The following is an 18,148-nucleotide window of genomic DNA, read 5'->3' as shown; positions in this document are numbered from 1 at the left end:
AGCCATTCCGATTGCGGTGCGACATGCAGATTGGAAGTGGGGATTGCTATTCTCTTAGGCTGTCTGGGGAACTTTGAAGCTTCCCTTTAGGTACCTACTTATGAATACTAGATGCTTGTGGGATTGTGGGATTAGAGGAGTCTAGCCTGAGGTCTTTAGAGCTAGCTAGGTACTGCCTAGTAAATAAAATTCCTTGTCGTCCCTTGTCACCCAGTTTGCCAGGCTGCCCAGTGCAAAACCCAACGAGCAATGGGCTCCAGCTTCCATTGAGATCCCAAGTCTCGTCCCAGCCCATCTCCACATCTCCACATCTACTACGGAAGTTGAGTATGCTAGGTACCTACTAACATTGAACCTTACATACCTACCTACCTGCATAGTACAATTTTTTTTTTTCAATTTCTTTTTCTTCTCCCCCCTCACTCTCTCCCAGTCTCCGTTTCTATCGTCTTCTTCCATCGAATCACCTCAGTTGTTAGGATTCCATCGACGCGGCTCTATTGTCTGGGCTTGAAAAGGTGAGGCCCATCTCTATCCATCCCATCCAATCCAAAGCACAAGGAGAGTCCAACCATATCCCTCACGAAGGCAAAACAAGGCAGGACAAGACAAAACAAAAAGCTGGTACCTCTTCGCAAACTTGGGCTCTCGGGGGATTTGATCATCTCACACACTTCTTTATTTTAGACTAACTCTGACCCTTTGGGTCTATGGTATAGTAACTTGCCACTTATTACTCACACGCTCTTGTTGATCTGGCCCTTCCTACGTCGCTAAACCCTTTCGCTGTCTACCATCGAGATGGCTAGCGAAAGCATTGATAGAGCTCCTCGGGAAGTAAAAAATCATATACTATTTGAAATCGCAACCGAGGTGGCCCATCGCGGTATGTCTTACATCCCTCCGGGGCTGGTTATCTCGAACTAATGGCCTCTCTAGTCGGTGGTATCTATTCAGTTATCAAATCCAAGGCACCCGTGACCACTGCCGAATATGGCGAACGATATATGCTTATTGGCCCTCTCAACCACCAGTCCGTATGTTGTATTGTCATGGAAGCTGTATCCTCTGTTCGTCTCGTTAACTAGAGTAGGCCGCAGTCGAGGTTGAAGAACTAGAGCCATCTACCCCAGAACTTGCCAAGAGTATAGAGGCCATGAAAAATCGGGGTATTGGCATACTCTATGGACGATGGCTTATTGAGGGCGCCCCTCGAGTATTGTTGATCGACACCAAGACTGCTTACAAGTACTTAGACGAATGGAAGGCCGATTTGTGGAACGTAGCCAGTATCCCGGCCCCCCCCGGCGACGAGGAGACAAACGAGGCTATCGTATTTGGATACTTGGTTGCTTGGTTCCTCGGAGAGGTATGTCCGAACTCCTGTGGAGTTTGTTTTAGGCTATAGCAACTGACTTGACTTGTCTTTTCATAGTTTGTTTCACACGAAAAGACAAAGGCTGTCATTGCTCATTTCCACGAGTGGCTTGCCGGCGTTGCTCTCCCGCTCACTAGGAAGCGTCGCCTGGATGTGACCACTGTCTTTACCACGCACGCAACTCTTTTGGGCCGCTACCTCTGTGCTGGTTCCGTTGATTTTTACAACAATCTACAATGGTTCGATGTCGATGCGGAAGCAGGGAAGCGTGGCATTTATCACCGGTATTGCATAGAGCGCGCTGCCGCTCACTCATGTGACGTTTTCACCACCGTTTCGCATATTACCGCCTATGAGAGTGAGCATTTGTTGAAACGCAAGCCCGATGGCGTGCTACCAAATGGACTCAATGTTACCAAATTCTCTGCGATGCATGAGTTCCAGAATTTGCACCAGCAGTCGAAGGAGAAGATTCATGACTTTGTTCGGGGTCACTTCTACGGGCACTACGATTTCGTGCCTGAGGATACTCTCTACTTCTTTACTGCCGGGCGGTACGAGTTTCGTAATAAGGGTGTGGACATGTTTATCGAGTCTCTTGCTCGACTCAACCATAGACTAAAAGCTGTCGGAAGCAAGACCACTGTAGTGGCATTTGTCATCATGCCAGCGCAAACCACCTCATTAACGGTGGAGGCCTTGAAAGGCCAGGCTGTCATCAAGTCCCTCCGCGATACTGTTGATGTCATCGAACGAGGCATTGGTCGCCGCATTTTCGAGCGCTCCTTGAAGTGGCACGATGGGGATCCGATGCCTGATCAAAAGGAGCTGATCACCAGCGCCGACAGGGTGGTTCTGCGTCGCCGTCTCTTTGCCATGAAAAGACACGGATTGCCTCCTATTGTCACACACAATATGATGAATGACCAAGATGATCCCATTCTGAACCAGATACGGCGGGTGCACCTTTTTAACCATCCTACGGATCGCGTCAAGGTTATTTTCCATCCGGAATTCCTAAACTCGTCGAACCCTATTCTCCCCTTGGACTATGATGACTTTGTGCGTGGCACAAATCTAGGCGTTTTCGCCTCATACTACGAACCATGGGGTTATACCCCTGCCGAATGTACAGTTATGGGTGTCCCGAGTATCACTACTAATCTATCAGGATTCGGCTGCTATATGGAAGAGCTAATCGAGAACTCTGCTGACTACGGTATCTACATTGTGGACCGGCGTAATAAAGGCGTCGATGACTCGGTCAATCAGCTCACGTCTCACATGTTTGACTTCTGCCAAAAGAGCCGACGCCAGCGAATAAACCAGCGAAACCGAACCGAGAGACTTAGCGATCTTTTGGACTGGAAGAGAATGGGTATGGAATACGTCAAGGCTCGACAATTGGCTCTACGACGAGCGTATCCGGGCTCATTCTCGGGTGACGAGGAAGATGATTTTATCCCAGGAGTCGAGCAGAAGATTTCGCGACCGTTCTCTGTTCCGGGGTCCCCTCGCGACCGCGCAGGCATGATGACCCCTGGAGATTTTGCAAGCCTACAAGAGGGGAGGGAGGGCTTGAGCACGGAAGACTATGTGGCATGGAAGCTGCCGTGAGTAACTTGACAACACGCAATTAGCAATAACGGCTAACATTAAGAACACAGTGAGGAGGAAGATCCTGATGAGTATCCGTTCCCGTTGACATTGCGAACAAAAAAGACGAACTTCTCAGGGCCGGCGTCTCCTCTTGATGGGGTCCAAATGAATGGCGGCCAGTAGGCAGAGGCACGATGTGATGACGGATAGGTTGACGTGACGGGTGAGCTGGTGGTTATGCATATACATATATCCCCGTTGGTTGGAGGTGGATTTGGTATTGGAATACGCAGCCAATAGGGAATTTGCTTTATGTTGATTGCATAGCAACGCATTGACAGGCAGTTTGTGGCAGTTTGTACCATATTCTTATATCCTTTTTTTCTAGGTATGTAAGTTGAGTTGAGAAAAAAGGAAAAGAAAAAGAGGGAGCAATGAAGCATTGAAGCATTTTACTACATACTACTATGTAGATACATAGTACATACATGATTGTAGTAAGTACATTGATTACCTAGGGCCACGGTATGTGTGTAGTCAAACGTTGATGTAATAATTCCAGGTTACTTACCAGGTTACATAATATTTTTGAATGCATACTATTACTCAGTACTGCCATACCTACATATGGTATGTACCTACTAGGTAGTATGTAGACTCATTGTGGAGTACCTAGTATTATGTAGGTACTACCTAATAGTACGTACAATACATCCAATAATGTATCCCTGAATGTATTTTTAGAACATTGAATTTCCCCGCCCTTTATTAGCCGCCCATTTGTTTTTATTTCATTACTAAAAAAGTAATTTGAACAAAGCCGAAAGCCTCGCGAAACATATTCATTATTGTAATCCGAACGCTCATCTTCTTCTTTCCCCATCCTCCTTTTCCTAATTCACTTATATCTTACATGAACCCTTGCAGCTCGGGGTATTCATACCCCAGCATGCGATATATAGGATATACATAGTAGACGAGTACTGACTAATCCTACTACCTGCTAGGTAGGATTTAGCTAAAGCCCGCCTGTCATCATGAAGTTTGCTGCCATGAAGTTCTTCAGGCGCAGCAAGAAGACATCCCAGTCCAAGTTTCCCAAGAAGTCTACCCAGGATGATTCGGAGCGAGACAAGTACCGTCTCTATAATCCGCACCAGAGCGATCACCATCAGTACGCGACCGACAGGAGCAGCATATTCGCGCCCTGGCTAGAGCTTCCGCCTCTCATACTAGAAAGGGTGTTCTCCTTTATATGTCCCCACTGCTGCGATGAATCCTACGAGACATGCGAGCAGAGCGCTCTGGAGGATGCTTGCATGCTCTGCGATCTACGTGACCTCTCCCATGCCGGTCAGGTCTGTAAGGTCTGGAGGAAGATGGCCGTCAAGTTGATGTACCATAGTATCCGCATTGATTCTGTGCACTACTGCGAGCGCGAGATAGATCTCTCCGAGATGCGAAAACGAAGGAGTCGCTTCGATCGCAATGGCCTTCCTGAAGACACGGCCAGTGCTCGCCTACAGCTCCTATGCCGGTCATTGCGCGAAGATCCTACGCGTCTCGGTACCCTCGTTCAATACTTCAAGACTCCCTACATGCTACGAGAATCTAATACCTCAGCCCTCGCGAGGACCATTGCCGTCTTGCCTAACCTCCGCTACGTCGACTTGCCTGAGGGCTTGTTTAGCGACGATCCGGCCTATCATACACTCAAACTCGAGGTACAAGCCCGCTGTCCCAACCTAAAGAAGATGACATACGTCGGCGGCAGCGAGCGCAGCTTGGAGGCCATAGGCAGGGGTAATATATGGCCTAACCTCGAAGTATTGGAGCTAACGAGAATCCACATGGATCCGACCGCGTTACGACACGTGTTAGCGATGCTTCCACGCCTACGAGCTCTGAAATTATCGGACTGCAGAATCATGGACGATGACGTGTTCAAGTACAACGACATGCTGCCAGCGTTCCCAGCTCTAGAAGAAGTAATACTAATAAATACCCCGAGAGTTACCTCGGACGGTCTGGTGGCATATTTGTCTAGAGAAGAGACGCAAGGACAACTCAAAGTCCTGTCTCTATCCAACACCGGCGTCCTGCCCTCCACTCTATACGATGTGTTGGCGCATGCGCCAAAACTTACCACTCTGTCCATCAGCGAGCAGGTAGACACGGCGTTTCCTTCCCACTCCGTACATATACCACCCTTGACAAATTGGTCTCTTCAGACTCTACGGTTCGAGATTACGGCCTCGCCCGCTACCTCTCCTTATGCGAGCATCACGGGGGGGTATTATAACTACTTGGCTTCTTCTCTCTTTGCCGGCGGTCTACCGTGTCTATCCGCCGTGTATGTTCGCGATCAGAACTTCCCGGACATGCTCCTCGGACTCCCACCACCTATGCCTGGCTTTGCGGGAGGCCAGCAACGACCTAGCAGCTCCAGTAGTGTTGGCATGTTTAATCTAGGAGGCAGCAATCTACCACCCTCCGGTGCCAGTGGCTTCGCCAATGCCCACCCTCGTTTCAGCTCTAATAACCCTTTCGCTGCGGCATTCAACCCGTCGGGCGGGCTAGGCGGGTTGTCCCTCAATCAGACGCTCGAGGTTTTTACGAAGGGGGAGGATGACCTTGACTGGGGTATCATTAGGAGTAAGCATAACCGATTTAATTGTTCTCGCGCAGCCCTGAACGTCCAGTATTCACACGAGACGTGTGATGTGCTAACCATCGTTTCCACAGTGGACCCCTTCGACGCCTACGGCGGCGCGGGCAACGGGAGGGGAAGCAGAGGTCACCGCGGCAGTGTGTCCGGTGGCCGCCCTCTGAGCAGCTACGGCCTCGCGGACATTGGTTCCGGGTGGCAGGCAGGTAGCGGAGGAGCTAGAAAGAGTGTCATAATGCAAGGGGCCAGTGGTGGTGGCTTTTTAGCTGTCCCGGGCGGGAACGACACGAGCGGACATGGCCGTAGCAGAAGTACCGTTAGCAAGAGCGATGCCAAGGAGGATCTATGGCCCCGGCCTAACAGTAGCTACGGAGCTAAGAAGGGAGATCGAGATTTATGGCGTTGAAGAGTCAAGGTGGCCCATACTGTACGCACACCGGACCTATATTTTATATGGCGAGATGGTGGTGGTGAATGACGACGACGATGATAATGAAGATACACAAGACTTTTAGAGGAGAGGAAGTGTGTATGTTTCCAAGTAAGTTAGTCACGGGGACATAACGATGCCTACCTATAGATAGCTGTCGTAGTTCGGAAGGGGGTGTTGTTTATTTACTGGGGTTAGTAATACGAATTGTTTGTTTGCTGTGTACGAGTTGTGCTTGGGTAGGTATCTATCTACTAAGTACCTAGAAGCATTACTAGGTAGGGTGTCTCCCAAAAAAGGGAAGACAGGCGATTGGACTCTTCAAGTAACCTTGGTGACAACTAGCTCGCCTTTCTCCGTGCCTTCTAACTCGAAAAAGCCGCCCATTTCCAACTTCCTTTTCCACTTGGCGCTCTCGTACCTTGCTAGGATAATGGTCATACGAAGCACGTTTTGGTAACTCGAATCATGCTCAGTCGCCTTGGTGTCGAGGCTGGTGAAAATCCATCTACCAAATGCCCAGTTCAGGATGTATCGGCCTGGGTGGTCGGTCGGCGCTGCGGGAGGTACGGCGGCGTCTTCTTGTCGGATGTCGGAACTCCGTACCATCGACGACGCTGTCAAGACCGATTTAATCCGATATACCTCGTCCTTGGGTGCTGATGTTAAAAGGGCCATCAGCTTTGTCGTATTAACGGCAGCGCTCGGTCCTCCGGTGAGGGTGACGGAGAGGACCTCTACTTCAGTTTGGTGACCATGACCGTGACCGGGGTCGTGGCCATGGTTGTGGTTATTCGCGGGCAATGGGTCTTCGGTCAAAGCTGCTGCCAAGCCACCGTCGATGCCAAAGATGACATGGACAGGTACCCGTCCTCTGTCGCTCTTGACCCAGGCTATGTCAGTCTCGAGATCGCCGACGCGATCGAGACAGTCGTCGAACCTACGCTCTTCGCAATTCTCCCACTTGTTGAATACGATTAGGTCGGTATAGCGGGCCTGTATGCGAGCAGTATAGCTCGTGTCCTCGTAGCCGCGCCAATTCTCGACATCGATGACACTAACGACACCGTCGAGGGTGTAGTGGCCGGTCTCGCGGGCCAGTCGGTTCACCTCGATGGCCAAGGTGGCCGGGAAAGCAGAGCCAGAGGTTTCGATCACGATGCGGTCGGGGCTGATGTTGGAGCGCAACTCGGCAAGAGCAGTACTCAGCTGGCCGACTAGATTGCAGCATATACAACCATTGAGGAGCTCCTGGACGCCAGAGACGGCGCTCGAGGAGGCAAGCTGCGAGTCGATGGCCACATCTCCAAACTCATTCTTGAGCAGGGCAAGACGATAAGAGGGATTAGCAGCCCGGAGTTGAGGGAGGAGACTAAGCAGGAGAGTCGTCTTTCCCGAGCCCAAGAAGCCGGTTATGATGGTTATAGGTATCGGGGCCATGCTTGTTCGTATATCATGTGTGTATGGGTGTGTTTGTAAAGTGTATATCTAATCTAGTTGGTATAATTATGAATGATAACTAAGACGAAAGAAATAAAACAAAATGTGTATACTTGCATGCTTATGGAGGCATTTTATAAATGTAAATGCCTCTACTATATCTAGGTATTGGTAGGAAAATGCATTGGAGAAAAGATGTATGTGCCATGTGGTGGTGATTGATCCATTCAATGACATACCTAATAAGTACTACTACAGTACCTATACTACCTAATAGCTGCGAACCTTGTGTACATATGTAGGCACCTAGTAGTTTCAAGTTTACATACCTAACCTAGTAATGTACTGCCTACTACCTAGAGGCTACCTACATGTACTACTACCTAGTAACCTAGGCTACTACTAGTACTACAGTCTACAGTACTACCAGGCTACTAGTAGGTACATAGACTAGGTACTATGTAAAATAATCTTCTTCAAGTCACAACATCAACGATTGAATATTACATACATTCAATGTTACATACACATAATCCAAATCTCTACAAATACCCGCTACGGCCTGTGCAACTACCCGGATGTGCAGTTCGATAACCCAGTCTGAAATATCTCGGAATCTCTGATATATATCGGCAAATAATCTCGAGTTGTGAAGTTGGCATCAATGTAATAAGACACATCGCTAGAGCTGTAGTTGGGCCCAAGAATAGCCAGGAGGTCATTTTCAATGCTACCGACCACGCCAAATTAGAAATGTTGCTACAATTCCTACTTACGTAGGCACGGTAAGTAACTCACAAGTCAACAAATACAACGTCGACCACGTCTGGCTGATTGCCCTGTTCGAACCCAGCTTGACCCTGAAAGAAATCAGGAATATCATAATGCGAGAGCCCAGAATGTGCAGTGTCGTCGCCGTCGGTACCAAAGTCGTCCTTGGTAGTATAGCCGGGGACTAGGTCGGCCACCTGCCGTCTGATAATGCCAGAGGTATCCTCGTTCTCTCCACGTCTGACTTCAGAGAAGTGTACAAGCGGTGGATCAACACAAATATCACGCTCGACAGGTATAGTCCCCACACTGCGCTTCTGGCTGGCACCCGCGTCGTTGAGCAGTGTTAGCAAACTGCTGGCCGTGTCAAAAGGTACACCCGAGATATACAGAAAAATATCCCGAAATGGCGAGACGATAAACTGATCGTCGTACGTAAAAGGTCCCTTATACATGTCAAATCGGACGCTTCCTGTATTGGCGATAATGTAGCGCGGGATATCCCTACGGGAATCGTTCACGACAGCCACAGATAACGCGTCTGATAGTAGAGGGAAGATGCTCCCGCTGCTGTTGAATGGCGCGCAGCTTAGACAATAATCCTACGTCGGTATGATCAAATTAGCCAATATCCACTAAGTAGATGAGCGCAAATCGCTCTTTGCTTTCCCTGGTTGCTGACCTGCGGGACACATCCGTATACTTCGCCGAGATTAAGCTGCTCCCTATACTGCGTGATCAGGGCCGTTGTGTTTAGACCATCATGGTAGTCAAAGCTGCGATCGCTTCTGGTGGCGGCATGGAACTCAAAAGTCCGCCGATTCCAGTCGAGATAGCGCCGAGAATACACCCACGGGAAAGTTGAGTTTGGCGTCGCTTTACGAGTCGGGTTAGGAACGCCAGCCGGGCCAGGAATAGCACCAGTAAACCCGCTGCTTTGGCTATCGAACCCAGACATAGATAGCCAACCCAAAGTTTCACAGTAACGACCTGTCACTATGTCAGAGCCTAGGCGCATCGGGCAGTCGCCCTAGACTTTACCCTTGACTTACCTGACTCTAGCGACGTACTGCTAGAATCGAATACTGCAAAGTCTCGAATATGTGAGTGGCCACCTAAGGTATCTTGTCAGTATAAATCTGATGGTTCCTTGGCTGGCAAGACGGATACGAACCCAGAAATTGAATAGGAGAATCTGGATGAACGGCACGAATCGCGTCAAACACAAGTGAAAAAGTGCTCTGAGTGTCACTTGGGCGTGCCGGGTTATGACCAATGACGATGAAAATATCTACGGGCTCTGTGGAATGAAGAACATCTAGGAACCATTGTTGGGTAACCATAGTCTTCGTTGGTATGACTTTGGTAACGTTTGTGTTGCCTAGAAAAAGGTTAATGCCCTCCCTGTAGCCTGTAAAGTGTTCTCCCCTCATCTACTCTACACCTGTCTATCTACTAGCAGACAGGCAGGCGGGCGGGCAGGCGGGCAGGCGGGCAGGCGGGCAGCTCACCAGTAAAGTCAAACAACACGCCAAAAGCCATGATCCGAAGGCCATGGGGGGTTATAAAGTATCGGTGTGTCTTGCCAATATATTGCCATTCTCCCGTGTCTCGGTCAAGTATCTGAACATTTGAAGTTAGATATTTGTCACCCCAGTAGGTTGAGATTTCGTTCAAAGCTTGATAAGCAACATCGGCAAGGTACAATTCGTGATTCCCAATAGCTAGTATATCATACTCCACCCTGTCGAAGACTTTGATTGAGACCTCGCCATCCGGGGTGGTAGCATCGCTCAGGCCGGCCCCGTCGTGCAGGTCGCCTAAAGGGAGACTTCGTGAGTTTGACGCACTCTAAAGGGATATAACATCAGGTTGACGAACCAGTATCTACCAGGAGAAGATCCACATCCATTTTACTAGCCTGACGCTTGAAATGAGCCGAGAAACTGACGAAGTCGCCCCAGTCAGCCCCATAGCTGCCTTCCTTTAGATGGCCTTCCAACCATCCGTGAGTATCGGTCTTAGCATCCCATGATGGTTAGCAAGCTGGGCTACTCGATTCCCTATACCTGTGGTACCTAATGGACATTAGGCAGTAGAGACTGTAGAGTAGGTATTAGGTATACGGGTAACTATGCTGAATCTCACCCACGGTGTGCAAGAAGTTCAATTGGCCCCACTGCAGCAACATCAAGTCAGTATATTTGTTATCTTTGGCAACGACAACGGCTATGACTATGACTATGGCTACTGAGTAGGGAGGTATACTGACTTCCAAGCTTCTAGTAGGTCCGTAGGTAGCATTAGCCGCACCTGGTTGCATGCGCTTCACGTGTCGAACATGTTCAATTTGGTTTGTTGGGCCATAGCAACTAGAGCAGGCAAATGCACTGCGAACCAGGAACAGAGAGGCCGAGATTAGGAATTTCATCTTCTTGTGAGTTTTTCTAAAAAGCCAATATAAGACCAAATTTTGACGACGATAGATTATGACTCCCTTTCTTTTTCTTCAACAAGAAAGCATCCTTGAATAAGCTTAAGAGGTGTTTTTTCTTTTTTTCTTTTTTTTTTGGGGGGGGGGGGGGGAGGGTTGGGTTTTTAAATGGGAGTAGGATGGCCGATACATATATGTAAGTACAACCTATATGTATTGATGTATGTAGGCATAAACAAGAGCATCTGACGTGATGGGCGTTGTAGAAGAAGCACCTGTGTGATTACACGTATATCCTGCTGATACGGTATACGGCCTCTTATCAGGTACCTACCGACTACATAGTACAATACATCAATATTAATGTAGTAGCAGTAGGTACTACATTCAAGTTACAGCTGGGAAGTAGGAACAGGGGTGCATAGTAAGTCGCTCACCAAAAGCAGAAGGTGCATACATGCATACCAGTGACATACCTAAGGTCCATCATTGATATATGTATGTACATATGTACTACAAAATAACATATGTACTACAAAATACAACGCAAGTATAATACCCAGTACATATGTAATACTGTTGATACATATGTCTGGTTAGGCAGAGATGGTATCAAGAATACAATCTAGTCGTATTAAGTGACAGAGGAACTACTGAAAATCTATATAACATCATGTCATATACATAGGTAAAGGCAAAGGCTCAATATCGACACATGATAATCTCACATCTACGATACTCAAAGAACGAGGCAGATATAATCATGTAGAGTAGGATTATCATAAATCAATTAAAACACCGCGTATACAACCTAAATCCACATGTGTACTCCAAACTTCCCGCCATTTAGAACTATATAACCAAAGATTCGTAGAGAAAGAAAACGCACAAGCCACCATGAAAAAGAAACCATATCCAGGAAGTATGAGGCATCGTCCCCAAGAAAAAAAAAAGTTCAGGTTCCACTCAAAAAGAAATGCCCGGGTCGATTTACTAACCCCCCCCCCCCCCCCATGTTTACAGAAGGAAGAAGTGTCCAGCGACGAAAGCCAGGCCTGAGAAAACGGCAAAGGCATTCTTGAGTGACGGCGCCCCAGCTGTGACAATCTGCGACGGAGTGCTGGTTGTGCCGGTGGTGCCGGTGGTGCCGTTAGAGCTAGGCCTAGCACATGCTGAGCCGGAGCATCCTGGACCACTGCTGGGCACGACACTGGGAATTGGGCGAAGCCCGGCGCTTGAGCCAGGGCAAGAACCCGAACCAGAGCATGGGCTGGGCTGCGAAGACGGAGTACTGGTTGGGTAGTTGCTGTTCACCATAGTGGCTGTGGGTGTACTGTAGTGGATGACTTCGGTTTCCTTGGTCTTGGTCTTGGTCTCCTTTTCCATAGTCTTGCTTTCCATTTCCGTGGCCTTGGTCTGTGATTCTTTGGGCTTGCTCTCAACTTCCTTAGTCTTACCCTCCGCATCTTTAGGCTTGCCCTCCATCTCCTTGGTTTTGGTTTCCATTTCGATGCTCTTGCTCTTGGTCATTGGAGGGTTAGTCGGGTATGCAGTGATCGTAGCAGTGACACCGTTGCCGGTGATGTGCACCGTAGGCTTTGGCTCCCCAGAAGCAGTGGGCTGAGCGCCGGGGCAAGTGATTTCAATCTCCGTAGGCTTGCAAGCAGGGCAAGACACAGTGGTGACGACAAATCCCGGGGGCTTGTCGTGAGTCTTGTACTCTTCCTTCTTACCAGTAACTGTCTCAGTAATCGTGTAAGTGGCCATCCATGAGCTAGTCTCACAAGCAGCCGGGAGCACTGTCTCATATATAGTAGTATACAGTGTCTCCGTGACCGCCGACATAGCCGTTGGCTTCACCGGGTCTGAGTGGTGATAGGTGGGGTGGGTCACTGGAGCCGAAGTGTGGTATAACGGGGTTGTCATGTGATGCGACGGGGTCAACGTGTGGTAGGTCGACGTGTGGTGAGCCGATGAGATGGATGTGTGAAAGGACGAAGCTGTGTGGTACGAGGGGAAAAGTGCCGACGATGATACGTTATAGTAAGGCATTTTGATGGCTTGCTTTCGTGATTCTTTCTCTAATGAATGTAATGGCTATATCGATCTATGATCGGTATAAGTGTACGGGCTGTGTTGTACTGTAAACGAGTGACTGCGCGGGATGGATCAAATGAATGTGGTAGCTGAAGGTAGCTAGAAACGAGTGACTATGGCTGTAAAGAGTGTGGGCTGAAAGAATGACTGATGATGCTTCTACACAAGAACTGAAAATACCCAAGAGTCCATGGCATTTTTATAATCGAGACCGAGAATAACCATCATGGTTGTGATCGCGTCAAGAGTTACTGTTTCTCTGATAGACTAGAAATCACAAACAGCACAAGATGATCTACACATCCAAAGAATGGCCTGTAATTGCGAATCATTCCTCATGGACAATGAGGCTCGACTGAGGAGATGCTGAGCTGAGTAGCGAGATGGGAATGAGTCTCGACGCGCTCCCATTTTATTTGAGACACGCAACTGAAACCTGCCATATTGATCTGCATCGACGATTTTAAACGCGAAGCAGTCCACTGGTGTTCTGCAACATAACATAGCATTCGTCTTTGAGTCTTGACACTACTTCGTACATAATGCTTAGCAGAACCACCTACACATAGTTGCTCATAAATATATAAACAACAAACAAATGCATTTTAATGAGACAATAGAGGTTCGGTGACCTCGTGGCTTACGCATTTCAACATTTCATGAATTCATAGGTATGTACCCTCGTTTTTCGACATCTCCCGCACATGGTCCAAAGACGTCCGGGAGACTTCCTAATAAGGAATTTAATCTCCAGAGTGATTCTCAGATGAGAATGGCAACACGTCACTGTGATAATATCGAGATGATATCGAGATGACGGTCGTGGCTACTCTGTGAATACTTTTTGATCTGAGGAGAAAAGAAGAAGAAAGGAAGAAAATTTGTGTTGCGCATGTCGTTTATTTATTCATTTTGGGAGCTTGCTCTAGTGGGGCTACTGCCTACCCTACCAACATTAAGGTTAGTTAATTAGCGTGAAGTTTTTTTTTTAGTACACCTCTTTTCTTACTATGACATATTAATAATTACATAACTACCTAACTTAGGTAAGTAGCACTATGTATGTAACTTATGTAACGCTGTTACTGTTATGCAGATACTAGGTTATCATTATTATAGACCATATATGCCCATAACTATACATATGTAACTATCATAGGGATGCAGTGTAGGTATGTGGGACCAACCTTATCACCAACCTTATCAGCTTAGTGTGTGCGTGTGCGTGTGCGCGCCGTACTAGTCTGCTAGTGTCACTTGAACCTTTAAATCTCCCAACTTCTTCTCTTCATTGTCAAATCACTCGTAGTCACTACATGCCTTCATGAGCATGCGCGTGCACGACACAGTATGCCAACAGACGAGTACGCGTCCGTGGCCGGAGGTGGTGCTCTCAAACTGAAGGGCGGAAAGGTGCAGAAGAATAAGAAGGATAAGAAAAAGAAAAAGAAGAGCAAGGAATTAACTATTGAACGCTCCCTCTCTACCGAAGACAACACCGCTATCAAGGAAGTCGAGCAAACACAACGAGATGATAGCAAGAATAAGACCGACCACAGTGTCGAGGGTCTAGTCGAGCACAAGACTGAGGCTGAGAGGCGTCACGAAGAAGCGAATAGAAAGAAGGTACATTGCCGTTTCTGCTCATACTCCAAAGCTCAACAAACGCACCGAACTTCCGCTAATTTCGGGTTGCTACTCAGATGATGAAAATGCTCGAGGATCCCAGGTTGGCCTCGGAATTTCGTAAAACCCACAAGGAGAGAGTTGAAGGCCTCAACACCTATTTATCCAAGCTGAGCGAGCACCACGACATGCCTAAGATTGGCCCCGGATAGTTCACGTACACACTTGGCCACCATCGTCATCATTCGATACATGCTACAAGGCACTGGGCATATTCATTGGCCATGACCGCTCCATCATCGACTCGCACTCAAGTATCAGTATACCCATACATCATAAAATTAAGTAGTCGACGATGCTTCTGTATGTGTACTATTATTTGCTATGAAACAAGTACATGTTATCCATGTGCACTCCTTTTTATGATTTCCTAGATTATTAAGACGATCCCAAAACCAAATTGCAAGATAATCTCGTAAGATCCGTATCTAAGTAGCTGTAAAGCTTTGCCAATTATGAGCCAAGCCTTTCTCTATCCCGAATTCCCATACGTGTCCAAAGGAATGTAAATGTCGCTAAAAAGAATACCGTGTATGCAATCCCGACCCCGACTTATCAAGTACGTTTACTTTGCCGGATGCTACAAACGCCCAATCCCTGACGGTGATGACATTAAAAAAATATCATTTATAGAAGTCTCTTATACAAAGAGTGCTCCGCCAACAACGGCGCCGATGACTACCTTCATCACCGGTTTCCTGGCAATAGGCATGGCCAAGCCAGACTGAAGGCTTCCTGATGATTCGGCTGTTGAGCTCGCTTCTTCGGGCGCCCCGGGAGTGACCACCTCAACTGACGTGATCGTAGTCTATTCCACTTGTGTCAGTAAGTTCATTCTATTATATGGTTTGCTGCCTTTCGTGATCAATGCTTAAGCGAATTCGGTCTCAAAGGCCCGAGTATCCAACGTTGTTGGGATGACGCGGAACTGGGGCGGAAGGCATCTGAAGGGAGGGAAAAGGAAATTAGTTTTGCGACATACCTGAGCGCCCCCGGGAAGCGTCGATGTGAATGTAGAGGTTCTAGGTGGCCTTGTAGTAGTAGGGCCAGAAGTAGTTGTGGTTGACAAAGTTGAAGCTTTTAACTAGTCAGTATAATGCATCTCAGGGTAGTGTACCTAATCATGCCAACAGTGAGGCAAACACACTTCGGTGAACTAAGGGCAAGGGCAATTCAATAATTTGACGGTAGTAGTGCCCTCGGGAAGGAGAATGATATGTAGCAAAGGCGGAGGAACAGAACACGATGGCGATGATGCAGTTAAGAGATAGAAGAACATGGATGCTAAGAGGAAGAACTGGTGGACTTACCAGGTGTGCTAATGACTTCGCTGGATTCCGAAGTTGATGTCATTGTATCCGAGCTGGACTGTTGTGTCGTGCTAGTGGTGGTAGCCGTGGAAGTCTCTGCCTGCGTAGTCGTCGTCTCTGTGGACGAAGTTGAGGCAGGGGGTGTCGTTTCCTCCGTTGTGCTAGTTTCACTTGTAGTACTCGAAATAGTCAAGCCACCAGAGTCTGTAGTAGTAGAAGAAACTATCGTAGACGCAGTGGTCTCGTTGCCAGACTGCCTTTTCGCCATCTGAACGATGGAAGTTGCCAACTCTGGATCATTCGCGTGGACAGCCTCCATGGCTGCGTGATCCGAGTCGTAAACGCCATGTTGATAAGTAGAGGGAAAGTACGTGTGTAAGAAGGAGTGTAGAGCCTGGGGAGAAGCCGAACTTAGCAGCCGAGAGAAAGTCGAGTCATCACGGTGTACGACATGATCATCCTCACTTTCAGCCGCGTCTTCGCCAATAGGCTCTTGCTTGAGGAAGGCATTTGCTAAGCCGGCGGTGACGAGCAGCCCGAACAGCAGAGTGATGAAAAAGCGTCGAGTGGAAGGCATTCTTTTTGGCACACGATGTTGAGGAGGGAGGGCTTGGGTAGATGTAAGAGCCGCCTTTTCATCCAGAAGATGGTCTTGGGAATAAGTCGGTAGCATGTTGAAGGGGAAAAGAATGAATGTTTTTGGCTGACACTGGCGTTTATGAGGCGAGCCCAATGGGTCAAGTTGAGGAGCGAGAGAGCTAACGCAAGCTACTGCAGAAGATGCTTAGGAGTGGGCGGCAAGATTTACGAATGATGGCTCCAGTACCGTACTTCGTACATCTGTAGGTAGATAGATCCGCAACGAGTTTTTACTGCACGATCACTGGGAGGGGAGTCCGTGTTGTAGTAGCACGAACGAAACGAAAGTTGGACTGGGCCGGGGAAGTGGGCTAATAACTAAGGTTGACGAGATTCCGACAAGCAATCTAGAAAGAACCAAAGACCGAAAGACGAGACAGTATGCAAAGTTCAGGTTCAGGATATCGAGGTACATACATGCATACATACATTGTACGTACGTACATACAACATACTACAATGTATGTAGTGTATACAACAATGAATGTGGCATACCACGCACAGTTTGAACCTGGATAGCTTAGATAGCTGGTAGCCTGGCTTCGTTCGTACCAATTTGTCGGATGTTGTGGAAACTTGGAATGATACTGCAAAAGAAGAAAAAAAAAATGGATTTATTTCTCTTATTTTAGTATTTTAATGGAGATAACTAGTTAGATAACTAGTGACAACATAAGATGTCGTGGCTGATGGGCTTGTGGGCTTAGTTTTGATGGAGCCCCCAATGATGCTCCATCGCTCTTACTCCAGATGTTCTACACTAAATCTACAGTACATATGTATGTGATGGGGCACATCAGATGTACATGTGTACTTAACTAATTATACCTAACTATATGTATGCAGTACGTAAATTCGTACATAGATAAATAACTATTTCAAGACCAGTCTCCTCCGACACTGCGTCGTCAAAGGATTGATAAATGTACACAAAAGCTGTCGTGTCCACTCATCTGTCCCGTATATAAGTCGTATCACCATTGATGGAGCATTCAATGTTTGGCATTTGCTACATACATGTACATATGTACATATAATCCGTACTGCGGTCATAATGACGTCTCCTCTTATTGCCTCTTGTTGCCTCTTGTTGGGAATACGAGGTGTCCGCAGTTTCATCAGCTCCACTCCTATGTATGTATGCCAATACTGTAGTGTAAGTACTTATGTAGATATGCCACAGTGCCACTGCCTAGTGAGAACTATGTACGTAGGTGTTAGGTAGGTACTAGGTAGGTTATTCAGCTTTGACTGGGCTAATTGGGTCGGCCACAGCCTCCTTTGAAACCAGGGGGATCCAAGCAGCTTTGAAATAATACTGTGTAACTAGATCTAGTTGAGGGCCGAGGCACTATCTCATGTATTGTCTACATAATGTACGTGTATCGCGGTGTATGTATCTACATGTAGGCAGACAGGTAGTCGTTTCACACAAGACTTTTGTAGGTAAGCATATGGATTATCTTTCATGTTAGTCACCGAAGCCGCGTATCATCACAAAGAACATCACAAGGAACATTTGAAGCTGATATTTCGTTTCATACTATGGTACATAACTATTTCGTCTTAGAGGTTGGCTTGCTATAAATATAATAAGGTTGTACATATGCATACCAGACATGCCTATGTATGTAGATACCTTTAAACAAAGCGTGTAGTTGTCACAAGCTTTCTTGACAGTTTGTTCCAGATGTCC

At 47.5% G+C, this 18,148-nt stretch overlaps 7 protein-coding genes across 7 annotated transcripts; 3 read left to right on the top strand and 4 right to left on the bottom strand.

Moving 5' to 3' along the window:
* Nucleotides 1-102: 102 nt before the first annotated feature.
* GGS25DRAFT_490401 (glycogen synthase) lies at nucleotides 103-3,547 on the top strand. The gene is made up of 6 exons (XM_049260986.1): nucleotides 103-518; nucleotides 720-886; nucleotides 940-1,037; nucleotides 1,094-1,369; nucleotides 1,436-2,991; nucleotides 3,046-3,547. The coding sequence occupies exons 2-6, from the start codon at nucleotides 802-804 to the stop codon at nucleotides 3,158-3,160; spliced, it is 2,130 nt and encodes a 709-aa protein (XP_049116604.1). The 5' UTR covers nucleotides 103-518; nucleotides 720-801; the 3' UTR covers nucleotides 3,161-3,547.
* A 231-nt stretch (nucleotides 3,548-3,778) lies between these two features.
* Nucleotides 3,779-6,284, top strand: GGS25DRAFT_490399 (uncharacterized protein). Its single transcript, XM_049260985.1, has 2 exons — nucleotides 3,779-5,632; nucleotides 5,723-6,284. Exons 1-2 carry the CDS (start codon nucleotides 4,015-4,017, stop codon nucleotides 6,049-6,051), a joined length of 1,947 nt encoding a protein of 648 aa, XP_049116603.1. The 5' UTR covers nucleotides 3,779-4,014; the 3' UTR covers nucleotides 6,052-6,284.
* GGS25DRAFT_490397 (cobW-domain-containing protein) lies at nucleotides 6,285-7,723 on the bottom strand. The gene has a single exon (XM_049260984.1). It carries the CDS (start codon nucleotides 7,513-7,515, stop codon nucleotides 6,397-6,399), a length of 1,119 nt encoding a protein of 372 aa, XP_049116602.1. The 5' UTR covers nucleotides 7,516-7,723; the 3' UTR covers nucleotides 6,285-6,396.
* Nucleotides 7,724-10,857, bottom strand: GGS25DRAFT_490389 (Metallo-dependent phosphatase-like protein). Its single transcript, XM_049260983.1, has 9 exons — nucleotides 10,559-10,857; nucleotides 10,439-10,465; nucleotides 10,168-10,306; nucleotides 9,798-10,106; nucleotides 9,461-9,667; nucleotides 9,339-9,401; nucleotides 8,969-9,276; nucleotides 8,314-8,888; nucleotides 7,724-8,245 (listed from the first exon to the last, which is right to left on the bottom strand). Exons 1-9 carry the CDS (start codon nucleotides 10,715-10,717, stop codon nucleotides 8,086-8,088), a joined length of 1,947 nt encoding a protein of 648 aa, XP_049116601.1. The 5' UTR covers nucleotides 10,718-10,857; the 3' UTR covers nucleotides 7,724-8,085.
* A 563-nt stretch (nucleotides 10,858-11,420) lies between these two features.
* Nucleotides 11,421-12,928, bottom strand: GGS25DRAFT_277463 (uncharacterized protein). Its single transcript, XM_049257439.1, has one exon. The coding sequence runs from the start codon at nucleotides 12,770-12,772 to the stop codon at nucleotides 11,738-11,740; it is 1,035 nt and encodes a 344-aa protein (XP_049116600.1). The 5' UTR covers nucleotides 12,773-12,928; the 3' UTR covers nucleotides 11,421-11,737.
* A 1,239-nt stretch (nucleotides 12,929-14,167) lies between these two features.
* GGS25DRAFT_521621 (DUF1754-domain-containing protein) lies at nucleotides 14,168-14,655 on the top strand (the record flags this gene model as incomplete). Its single annotated transcript, XM_049264086.1, has 2 exons — nucleotides 14,168-14,443; nucleotides 14,521-14,655. 2 exons carry the CDS (start codon nucleotides 14,168-14,170, stop codon nucleotides 14,653-14,655), a joined length of 411 nt encoding a protein of 136 aa, XP_049116599.1.
* Nucleotides 14,656-15,290: 635 nt separating this feature from the next.
* On the bottom strand, nucleotides 15,291-17,183 carry GGS25DRAFT_490382 (uncharacterized protein). Its single transcript, XM_049260982.1, has 2 exons — nucleotides 15,814-17,183; nucleotides 15,291-15,580 (listed from the first exon to the last, which is right to left on the bottom strand). The coding sequence occupies exons 1-2, from the start codon at nucleotides 16,484-16,486 to the stop codon at nucleotides 15,375-15,377; spliced, it is 879 nt and encodes a 292-aa protein (XP_049116598.1). The 5' UTR covers nucleotides 16,487-17,183; the 3' UTR covers nucleotides 15,291-15,374.
* Nucleotides 17,184-18,148: the final 965 nt, after the last annotated feature.

This window comes from Hypoxylon fragiforme, assembly GCF_022984875.1.
Source record: "Hypoxylon fragiforme strain CBS 206.31 chromosome Unknown GGS25scaffold_5, whole genome shotgun sequence".
NCBI lineage: Eukaryota > Fungi > Ascomycota > Sordariomycetes > Xylariales > Hypoxylaceae > Hypoxylon > Hypoxylon fragiforme.
The sequence above is the reverse complement of the archived record's forward strand: the minus strand, read 5'-3'. Positions and strand labels throughout refer to the sequence as shown.

Bases quoted from the DNA above. Each gene is read 5' to 3' on its own strand.
- GGS25DRAFT_490401 (XM_049260986.1), top strand. From the start codon at position 802: ATGGCTAGCGAAAGCATTGATAGAGCTCCTCGGGAAGTAAAAAATCAT. The intron at 1,370-1,435 runs GTATGTCCGAAC...GTCTTTTCATAG, and splicing joins TTGCTTGGTTCCTCGGAGAG to TTTGTTTCACACGAAAAGAC. The intron at 2,992-3,045 runs GTGAGTAACTTG...TTAAGAACACAG, and splicing joins TATGTGGCATGGAAGCTGCC to TGAGGAGGAAGATCCTGATG.
- GGS25DRAFT_490399 (XM_049260985.1), top strand. From the start codon at position 4,015: ATGAAGTTTGCTGCCATGAAGTTCTTCAGGCGCAGCAAGAAGACATCC. The intron at 5,633-5,722 runs GTAAGCATAACC...TCGTTTCCACAG, and splicing joins TGACTGGGGTATCATTAGGA to TGGACCCCTTCGACGCCTAC.
- GGS25DRAFT_490397 (XM_049260984.1), bottom strand. From the start codon at position 7,515: ATGGCCCCGATACCTATAACCATCATAACCGGCTTCTTGGGCTCGGGA.
- GGS25DRAFT_490389 (XM_049260983.1), bottom strand. From the start codon at position 10,717: ATGAAATTCCTAATCTCGGCCTCTCTGTTCCTGGTTCGCAGTGCATTT. The intron at 10,466-10,558 runs GTCAGTATACCT...ATGTTGCTGCAG, and splicing joins GACCTACTAGAAGCTTGGAA to TGGGGCCAATTGAACTTCTT. The intron at 9,668-9,797 runs GTGAGCTGCCCG...ACCTTTTTCTAG, and splicing joins CGTGTTGTTTGACTTTACTG to GCAACACAAACGTTACCAAA.
- GGS25DRAFT_277463 (XM_049257439.1), bottom strand. From the start codon at position 12,772: ATGCCTTACTATAACGTATCATCGTCGGCACTTTTCCCCTCGTACCAC.
- GGS25DRAFT_490382 (XM_049260982.1), bottom strand. From the start codon at position 16,486: ATGCTACCGACTTATTCCCAAGACCATCTTCTGGATGAAAAGGCGGCT. The intron at 15,581-15,813 runs GTAAGTCCACCA...ACTAGTTAAAAG, and splicing joins CGAAGTCATTAGCACACCTG to CTTCAACTTTGTCAACCACA.